This window comes from Plutella xylostella, chromosome 12 (assembly GCF_932276165.1).
Source record: "Plutella xylostella chromosome 12, ilPluXylo3.1, whole genome shotgun sequence".
NCBI classification, from domain to species: Eukaryota; Metazoa; Arthropoda; class Insecta; order Lepidoptera; family Plutellidae; genus Plutella; species Plutella xylostella.
In genome coordinates this window covers 3,063,676-3,074,351 of record NC_063992.1, presented here as the reverse complement: position 1 = coordinate 3,074,351, position 10,676 = coordinate 3,063,676, and the positions used below count along the sequence as shown (strand labels likewise).

At 42.9% G+C, this 10,676-nt stretch overlaps 1 protein-coding gene across 1 annotated transcript; it reads left to right on the top strand.

The window, feature by feature from the left end:
• LOC105388470 lies at positions 1–10,238 on the top strand. Its single transcript, XM_048624740.1, has 19 exons — positions 1–119; positions 211–508; positions 598–717; positions 943–1,208; positions 1,464–1,773; positions 1,962–2,138; positions 2,378–2,519; positions 2,983–3,123; positions 4,632–4,771; positions 5,190–5,338; positions 5,548–5,700; positions 6,248–6,378; positions 7,473–7,649; positions 7,852–8,002; positions 8,234–8,380; positions 8,606–8,712; positions 9,017–9,134; positions 9,485–9,664; positions 10,083–10,238. The coding sequence occupies exons 1-19, from the start codon at positions 75–77 to the stop codon at positions 10,188–10,190; spliced, it is 3,060 nt and encodes a 1,019-aa protein (XP_048480697.1). The 5' UTR covers positions 1–74; the 3' UTR covers positions 10,191–10,238.
• Positions 10,239–10,676: the final 438 nt, after the last annotated feature.

Sequence of the window (10,676 nt, the reverse complement as noted above, 5' to 3'; positions counted from 1 at the left end):
AATAAGATAAATTCACGATAAATTGATAACCTAATTAATAGAAATATAGAAATCAATATAAATAAATCGAGTGAATGTATGAGAAATCTATAGACATGAAGCACGTAAAAAAGGAAAAGGTATCTTATACCTCCAGATTCCTTAAACTAGATAGCATTAAAGTACCAAACAATACTTATGTTAATGTATCAACTTACCATTTTTCATCAGACACGAAAATCATCATCTCACTCGCTACCGAAGATGGAGTCTCCCTCGCAAAATCAGGTTCCAGTCAACATGGACAATATATTTGTGTCCATTCACAGCGTACGACTGAACCAAAACACCAAAGTGTTGTACAAGATCCAAGCCAGCTTCTCTGAGCAAGTTGTACTAAACGCGTGCATCAGACCGGCTGGGCCTAGGGACATTGTGGTCGATGGGACTAACATTGCATTTGGTGAATTCTACTATGACCCCTCCGATTACGCAAAGATGCACTCCTTTGCCAACGTTCCTCTGATTGGTAAGATTTGGCTTATGCGTACAGGTAATATGCAGGTGTGCTGTTAAGAAAATAAAATCAAATAGGGTAATTAAATGTTTCAATTTCAGTGCAAATACAACCATTTGGGTCAGCATCAGCACAGAGTGATTCTAACTATAATATACAAATCGACACGACTGAGGGACACGTCAGCTGCTGTAATCTTGATATCCTGCCTCTTTTTCTTGGTAAATAAAGTTCTACATCTTCTTCTTAGTGAATTTATAAGTGACAAACACGAGAGCTAGGCTAGGGTTTATTATCATCGTGAGAGAAATATTAGTCAGGTAGATTAGCATCAGTCTCTGAATGCCCAGAGTGCGTCGTCTTCTGTTCCTCTCGTGAAATCCATACACCAGGTTCACCATGTAGGGATCACCCTGGAAAATGTAGGTCACATTAATATTTTCCAGATCAAGAAAAGCTATGCATAAGAACGCGAATGCAACCGATGGTGAAACCATCGCCCAAAAACCAGAAAAGTTGGTGTACCCTGCCCCTGATCACCCTGGAGGTGTCAGTGAACCGTCACCCAGAGAATAGGATGCATCATGAGGTGCTGAAACTGGCCAATCACATGAGAGTGTCAGTGTTAGCCGCCTACAACATGCCCGAATCGCATGATGATGATAAGTTCACGTACACTGCAGCTACAAACATGCCTGCGTACAATGATACGGTAATAAAGTTTAGTATTTAAAGCTCATGGTTTCAAAATGCTTGTAGATCCAACTCGTAGGTATATCGATCGTATTTTGTATATAGCTTTTATTGTATATAGTAGAGTCTAGTTTATTCGCTGAATGTTCCCGCGTATACCTTTTACATTGCAGTTTCCACATTTGCTCTTTAAATATCTAGGATAATAAATATTATAATAAACTTACTCGTAACTAATAACGCCATACACTTATTATACCCTTGATACCCCCAGAAAATAGAAACAGTCACATTTGGTCATGGGTACAAAGCGCCTGCGAGATTCGACGTGACTTCAGTTTATCCAAGTTGGGAGTCTCTTCGTAGTATCGAACAACAGTTGACCGAACAACAGTTGACCGAACAACAGTTGACCGAACAACAGTTGACCGAACAACAGTTGACCGAAGAAGAGTTGACCGAACAAGACGAGAAAGTTGCTGATATATTTACTGTTGCAAATGAGAAAATTCCATGCGCAATAGAAGTTATTGCCAATGAAGATGAGATAGAATTAGACAAATACGTAAATGTTCCGAGCGAATGTAAGCCATACCTTATTGACTCCTTTTGGAAGACTTTTAAGAATGTGAATACCGAAATAGCCTGAATGCCTATTTCTTTATACAATTGTAGAAGATAGATAGAGTAAAATAAATTTAAAATATGATTAATAAGTAAGTAGGTAGCTAGGAATGTTACAGTCATCACCTACCTATGTTCGGTTCTGCAGACACAACAGTTTGGGCATCATTCCACCGATGCCTCATGCTGGGAGATGCGAGCCAGTGGGTCACGGACTACATTCGAGACTACAGCTGGCCTCTGGAAGTGCACATGTATGGAAGCGATAATACGGGCTACAGCTTCATGGCATTCTTGAGTCTCTTTCAATTGCTTTATCCTGGAGGTAATTCTGCAAATCCATCTTTTTACCAATAGGAGTATGTAACAGAAAATAAGAAATATTTCTTGTGAGTCTTTACCGGGAATAAAGACAAGCCCTTAGAACTTAATCTATACACTTTCTCGGTAACTGAGCTACCTATATGAACAATAATTATCTGTATAGGTACTTATCACTGAAGCAACTACCTAGTAACAGTTTCCATAATGATTTAATAAACGCCTTCACTAATCTAAACTTAGAAGACACAATGCTCCTGGCGGTGCCCCTGCTGCACGCCGACCCTGCCCTGATGCTGGAGAGGAGCCACTGCGAGCCTCTGCTGCCTCCGAACCAGACCCAACTCCTCGCGCCGCCGGAGCAGAGCACACAGGAGTTCAGCAAGTATGGCGCCTTTACGATTGTTTGTAGCAATCTTGCATAATCCATATCCATACAGGCGGCAAAGATAGGTAGCGCTGTGACATAATAGGTAATTTTGGTCAATCGTCTCACTTCCTTTAAACCTGGTCAAATAGCACAGTACACAACACAAGAAGACGTGACGCAAACACATTTCGCGGATTCCAAAGAGAACGCGATGAAAAAAAAATATTCCTGGTCCTACCGTGCTGGTTTTAGTTCCCGTGTTTAATGCGTCAGATGCAGAGATTCGATCTTGTGTTCAAAACATAACCGTACTCCATATGTACCCTGATTAAACCTACCGAGTAGAGTGGCCGAGACAGTATCCTCGGCCGAGCACTCGGTCAACTGCTAGCTGTTCATCGGCCGAGGACTGGCCGAGGATACTGTCTCGCCACTTTTCTCGGTAGCTGTAACTGTAATTAATGTGAAATGTGCACAGATTGACAGTGCAGTCTGCAACGTCGGCCGCGTCCGCGACGTCGTCGGCGACGGGGCGCGACGGGAGCCCCGCGTTCGTGATCCTCCAGGTGAAGCTGGCCCGCCCACTGAGGCCTGTTGCCGTCCCGCCTCATGTACCTGAGTAAGAGAACGCTTCACTGCATCAGACTAAGGATTTAAAGAATATAGATGAGGATATAAAATTGAGCCTCCTTTTATTTAATACAATGCAGTCCAGTCTGCAGTAAGTATTTAAGAGTAGTCCCTTCATATGGCATCGCCGTGGGACACCCTGTGTAGTAAAACTCAATCAAATCTTATTAGGTAGCTATATTACAGGATAGTAGAGGATTAAAACATATTAAAGGATTATATCATTAGTTATTAGGTAAATAATAATCTTTTAATAACAATAGCCAGTGCAGGAGTAAGGAAAAAAAACAATAAACGATCCGTCTAGACATTATTTGCACGTGAAGTTTTATTAAATGCATTAGGCATTAAAACAGGGATGCACAGACCGCGGCCCGCGGGCCGCATGCGGCCCGTCGGTCTTATACTGGTGGCCCGCCGACAGCAAAAATATTACTCTCGTATATAGTTAAGTACATTCGAAAAATATTTAATTCTAAAAAAATATGTTCGATAAGTACTCAATCACAGGCAATTCAAACAATTCCTTGATGATATCGAACGCGAATGTAGAGATTTATTGTATTATATAGAAATAAGGTGGCTAAGTCGTGGATTGACACTGGGACGATTTCTTAATTTAATAAGTAGAAGAAATTGGAACAGGAACTTAAAAATCCTGATCAATGCAGTTAGAAATTATCGACATTCAAAACGACCAAGATTTACGCAACAAATTCAACGAAAGAAAATTACTGAACTTTTACCGCTGCATTTGTAAAAAATACGTACAAAGAGTTGCGTATAAATTCTGCTCTGAAAATGTGCCAGCTTATTTGGTTGTACCTATACTATCTAATTATACATGTATGTAAACAAACCTTTTCAATACTAAATTTAAACCGCCTAGCAAATGAATGTTTGGAAGCAGTTTTACGTGTAAATTTAAGCCAAATAAATAAAAAAATAATTGTAAGCACTATGCAGTGCCACGCTTCAAAATAAATCAATTCTTGTTAAGTATCAATACTTTATTGTCTTTATTTAGGCCCGAGTCTCCTATTTACGCCGTAGGTCGCGTCCAGCGTCACGCCGTATATAGGCCGCGTCACGATGCTCACTACATCTACGCGCCAACGTCGGCGTGTGAGGGAGACCGCATCATCAGTACATTTCTATAGTGAGCATCGTGACGCGGCCTACGGCGTGACGCTGGACGCGACCTGCGGCGTAAATAGGAGACCCAGGCCTTAGGTACCAATACTTCTGGCGGCCCGCCATCAGTTCATAATTTGTCCAAGTGGCCCCTAGTCTTATAAGTCTGTGCATCCCTGCATTAAAACAACAATTAAATACCCAGCATCAAAGTTAAACATGAACACACTTACCACCAACCCACACTAGCTGGACCCCGCAGCGTGGCGGTGGACTACGCCCTAAAACTCTTCCTCTATTGGAAGGAGACCCGTGCCTCAACAATAGGGACGTGATGGGATGATTTCACTTGCGCCATTCCAGTGAGGAGCTGATGCAGATGCTAAGTGAGTTGGAGCAGAACAAAGCCCCTCGTGAGTGCACGGGGCGTGGGCAGCGCGACCGCAACTGGGCGGACACTGTGCGCCTCGGACTACAGGCTATACGGAGGCTGCCCTACTATGGTAGGTGTGGTATAAGAGATGCTATAGGGTCTTGGATAGAGCATATTAGAAGCAAGATCGCTTCGCTAAACCTTTTGACATAGCAGTAGGCTGGTTGTAAAATTACCTGGTTCTTAACTAACGCCAACAGCGCTTAGTTACACCTCAAACTTGGAGGAAGGACTTTTGGAGTACCTACCTACTCGTCCCTACTTATACTTATGTTACCAATAGTTACTTATCATAAAAATTAAAACGTAGCGTAGTAGGGCACTCACCAAAAGCTACAGTAAAGGGCGTAGCCTCCTTTAGACCGGCCGGCGCGGCGGCGGCGGAGCCGGCCTAAGCTATATTATGCAACTGACCTGAGTCGACTAAAATTTCGACTGATGATGTGAATTCCTATTATTAATGTTAAGTACTACTTTTGTTATGGCAGGCATGACAGAATTCTGCACGTTCAACCGCCAGCTCGCAGAGACGCGGACGAGGGTGGAACTGATGACGTCGTTCTGGCAAGACGCAGCCACCTTCGTCAACAACAACTATCGTCTCAAGGACTACATTTACTCTGACTGTCAGTTTGAAGTGAGTTTCCCAGTTATAAAATGCTGTTCATCAGAAATTATCAGCAATGGATGCTACGGCCGTGCCGCTGTTTTTGATCGACTTGGCGGCGGTTCTATCGTGCCCTCAGATACCATCTGCTGAGCTTGCACTCGCTCTTTGGTTGACTGCTCTTTACAGCTTTACTGGATGATTAATGATACCCAACTTCTTTTCTCCCCGTGACGCAGGAGCTGCTTATGCTGGCACACCCGAGTCTCCTCAAGGTGGCCATCGCGACGCTGACGGAGCCCGCGGCGCCGCCGCTCCACCCGCTGCTGCGAGCCGCCCGGCACGCGCGTCAGATGCAGGATGTACCGCATGCCGCTGATCTTTATATGCTGGTGATTCTTACTTAAGCTTTAAAAACTGCGTTCGATGTCTTAGAAACGGCTCTCTGACTCTATGCAGCTCGTTTATATTTTGGCTTTGGGAGCGTGGCGTCGTACTACGGCAAAAATACCATTCTAAAAGACAAAAGGCCGGCGCTCCACTTGCTGCTGCGAGACGCCGCATGCCGCTGATCTTTACATGCTGGTGATACTTGGACAATGATGATTGGTAATAAGATAGACGGCGTTCGACTGATGTGTTTGATTGGCTCCCTACCTATGTACTTACCTAGCGTTTTCATTTGTCTTTGACAGCGTGCGTCGTATCGTATTATAGTAAAAAAGAGACACTGGAGTAAACTGGCATTCATAGAATGTGAGGTTGACTGAGAGTGGAAAGACTGAATAAGTAGACTGATGAGGAAATCATCTTAAAACTAGTTGGGGTAGACTATTAGACTAGCGCAGTTATTGTAGACTATTGTATCCTCTATCAAGGCTATTATTGACTCTATCTGATTCCCATACCTCATCTACCATTTAAAATTTCTGGTTGCAGTACGCTTACAGTAAGAAGAGGCATGCTGGTGTGTGGCGCGAGCTGGCGACTGCCTTGAAGGATTGTAACAGGGACTGGGCTTGGGTGTGCATGACTAAATCCATTTTTATCTATCCGCGGTCGGCTCTTAGGTATGAATTAGTATGATATTTATGAAATATTTAATGTAGGGGAGACCGGGGACAAAAGTAACAGCGGATAGAAAGTAACAAAGGCTCTGTGGACTTCCCCAATAGCCTTAACGTCCCAAGCGACCACTCTGGTAGTCAGCATGCGATGCCCCCCGCGCATGATATCATTTTCCGCGCCCGTGCCGCGGTGCAAGGTTGTTTTAGTGAGCATTTCGTGACTTTACACACCAAAAGTAAGCTTTTTGGTGTTTATTCATTTAGTGTTTACGTAGAATTAAGATGCCAAGAAACATATGACTATTTTTTCATTGATTCATTATAACATTGTCTGTAGCATGTCATAAATTGTTTTCGAATAACACGTGCTGTTTTAAAGTTATGTCGCCTGATATTTCAAAAATGGGTATGGGTACAAAAGTAACAGCTCGCGGCAGGACAAAAGTAACGCGTTACTTACGTAAGTTTGTCATGTCATATTGTAAATTTTTATTTTTTGTTGTTTTGATTAGATATTTGTGTCATAATATTGTATATTATGGCACAAATAAAACAACTTCTTATCAGTTAGTCTGTTTAAATGATGGATCTCATTTACAGTTTATATTAAGAAGTTTTTTTAGGTTTGTCAACAAGTCATACGATTTTTTTAGTTTTGATGGTTTTTTAAGAAGTTTTCTTAACTAAATAATTTGTATGATCTTTTTGTTCTTTCTTTTGAATCCTATTTATAACATTGGGCAGAATTTATGGGTTGTTACTTTCGACCCATGCCTTGTTACTTTCGACCTGACCATGGGGTCGAAAGTAACGATTTCCCTTTTTTTTGAGGCTTTACAATTGCTAAAATTCGAGATGCATTAAGTAAAGTAATAATGGATATTTGTAATTTTGTAGACTATATACGAAAGTTTTATGTGACTATATTTATTTCATCGTAAATGTTATTAATAACGAGAAATCAGACAGAATCTACAAACTGTTACTTTTGTCCCCGGTCTCCCCTACTAGGTATTTGAAATATTATATGTCCCATATCCGTACTACACAAGCAGTTTGTCACCAATGTCAAGCTGCTTAATTATCTCTCCTTTCAGTATCTTATCAATGGGAGGAATGGCCTTCGAGTCCCACCCTGATGAGGCAGAGCCGTTCTTCCAAGCCATCCTCAGTATGTACCCGTTCTGGACTACCGGCTGGTTCGCAGTCAGCGCTTATTACCGTGCAATGGAGTTGTTCACACTCGCTGATATGATAGAAGTTTTAGCTAAGAGGTAATTTTACTGACTGTTGCGTCTTTTTGTGTTAAGGTTTAGTAACTAGTTACTAAGTGACCAAATTATATTTTTTGGCAACAACAACAAGTTGAGCCTACAGTAAAACGCTGTGAATACCAATGAAAAAAGCTAGTTTTCAACCGCCAACGGCTATCACTGGCTGCCCAGAAAGAATAAATTGTCACTATGACTTCCTCAGGACAGAAACGGACGGGTTAACCGACCCCATAGGTGCGACAAGGACATGGGAGTCTGAGCTGGGAGATTGGTGGGACTCCCCGCCGCTGCTTCCCGGCATGAGTCGCTTCTACGACGTCGCTGATCTGCTGCTAAGGCTGAGGGTGTTGAAGGTAAGATCTGACAAATTCATACTAACTTCGTGTTTCCGAACCCGCTGCATGACTACCGTCAGGTTCATTACATGCTGACGAGCGAAAAGATGACGGCGGCGCCAGTTGACTCTGCAAAGCTGCGAAAGGCATGCCAAAATTTATAGTCAGCAAAATTTCTAGTGGGAAAGCTACTCAACAATAATCATGATGATTCCCTACTTCTCACTGCTTCCCTTCTCCACCCTCCAGCTAGCAGACATATGCCTGGCGCGGGCGGTACTGGAGTCGGGAGTGTGTCCGGTGTACTTCCACCAGCTGGCCCTGAGCTGCCGGCTGCAGGGGCGGACTGAAGACGCCCTGTGCCATGTGAGGAGAGGGATCCGCGAGTTTGGTGATGTAAGGGATTTTTAAAGGCAGCTTTCACCACAAACGGTGTACAATCTTTGGCTATCGGAGTAGTTATTTACCTACTGTTGTGTTTCTTGATTACCTACCCCTGTCGAATGGCAATAGTAGGTACCACTTTTGCAACATCCCGTATACATATAACTATCTATTCTGCATTTTTGGGAATCTACCTACAGGTAGGTATTAAAGTATCTACTTTTTTTGCTTTGTCAGGTAAGTTACCTAAGAACACTAGAAGCCGATTGCCTCCTAGCAATGAACGACTTTGAAGGTGCTATGGAATCATACGACAAGGCTGGAACTTCCATGAATTCATACAGGTACTTAACTCACAATAAATTTGGTAGTTACAATTAGGTATAATATAAATGAGAACTCGCATCTACCCCAACGCTTATAGTTCTTCGACAGACATGACAAGCCCAATTCCAGTACCTAAAGCCTTCAGATTTTTAGTGTTCCCACGCGGTAGCCTCAATTAATTATATGTAAGCCAATCCCGATGACCTATCGTGTCCAGAACCCGGGTTTGATGAGTCAGATTAGCTAAATGCCCCTCGTAGCAGTTTATCGTCACTCTCCAGGCTTTAACCTTACTCCCCAACATCCTACACTATATTCCAGCCTCCTGACGTCCCTGCCGAGCCTGGAGTCGCACCGCGCGCGGCCGCTGGTCGTGGATCTGCTGCGACGCACGCCCAGCGCGTACGCCTGGCTGGCCCTGGCTGATGATTGGCTACAGGTTTGTGTACTTCGGTTCAAGCGTGTAGCATAAGAGGGGTATAACGGATATGAGTTGGGTTCTTACCTTACTAAATAACGATGTGTAGGTACTTATATGCTATTTAGTGAGAGGCTGAGGAAGGCCGAGGACGGAGTGTTATAGCGGAGATGACTATGTCCAGCAGCAGACGCATACGGGATGATGATCTGCAGTTGGTTGAACGAAACATGCTTCCTTTAAGTACCTACCTAACAACATCGGTTCAGCCCTATTTTACGTTTGTTAGGGGTACTACTTATTTAACTTCCGATCCAACATTCTGATATTAATTTTATAAATACCCCAATAAACCAACCCTCTCCTCCCAGCGTGAAGACAACACCTACTCCCCGCCAGCCCAGGCCAGCGTGCCCGCAGTAGCCTGCGCCGTGGCGTGCGCCGTGCGAGCCCTGGCGCTGGACCGTCGCGCCGGCCGCGCCTGGGCCCTGCTCGCCAGCCTCGTGCAGCCCCGGGCTAGGCGGGAGTACTGCAGGGCTATGGCGCATACTGTGAGTTAAGTAGTTGAGATTATATGATACACTTTTGCCATATTTTTGACAGAACTTTTCAGAGGCTATCGATGATCCGTGAAGCGTTTCAGTGAACATTTATTTAAAAAACAGTTAACTAAGTAGTTACTTAGGTACTTACTTACATAATTGACCTGTAAGTATACGAGCCCGGAATCGATCCTGGATCCTTCGGCGCTTTACCTAGTCAGTTACGATTCGTTCCAAAGTTAATATAAAGTAGGCTTTCTGTCTGCACTAAATAGGGATGGCACTCTCAGATAAGACAGTCATCAACGCTGCAAAAAAATGTATACCTACTTTGAAAGTACATTCACAACTGGTCAACGATGGTAATACTAGCAGTAGAGAATCTTTCGATAAAATATTAGTACTTACATAAAAAAAAATGTTTCAGTGCGGCTACTGGACGGAAGAAAGTGCGAACGCCTCCGAAGAGTCACTCTCCTACCGACTCGGGAAGAATTTCGTGTGCAAATGTCGACAGCAACTAGACCCTGTTTGAAATGAAAAAGGATTATACTTTGATTATAATTAAATGTTATGTTTTCTACCATGGGTCTAAACCTGCCGTGTATTCGGTCCTCACCCGATAGCGTGATCAGCTTATGGTCAGTCACACGCAGCATTTGCCATCAATTTAATTCTTATCCCATAATGAGTTAGGTATTAGTTAAGGCCAAGTCTATTTTTAACCGACTTCAAAAAAAGGAGGAGGTTCTCAATTCGTCGGGATATATTTTTTATTAGGTATTCTAGTACTTAAAGCAAACTATCTAAACGCTAGTTTCACTCGTTTGAAAAATTATACTTTTGCTCTATCGTAATATATTTTATCAAATGGTGTGATCCCCATTATATTTATTGGTCTATTCTATTGGATACACATATAGGTATACTACGTCTGGCTTGAAGAAAAAATGCAAAACAAACATACCTAACTATAATAACTACACATTTTGAAGGCTAAAGAAATTACGAAGAAGTTGCT

Coding starts and splice junctions, on each gene's coding strand:
- LOC105388470 (XM_048624740.1), top strand. CDS start 75: ATGTATGAGAAATCTATAGACATGAAGCACGTAAAAAAGGAAAAG. Junction 509..597: donor TGCCAACGTTCCTCTGATTG/GTAAGATTTGGC, acceptor TTTCAATTTCAG/TGCAAATACAACCATTTGGG. Junction 6,379..7,472: donor TATCCGCGGTCGGCTCTTAG/GTATGAATTAGT, acceptor CTCTCCTTTCAG/TATCTTATCAATGGGAGGAA.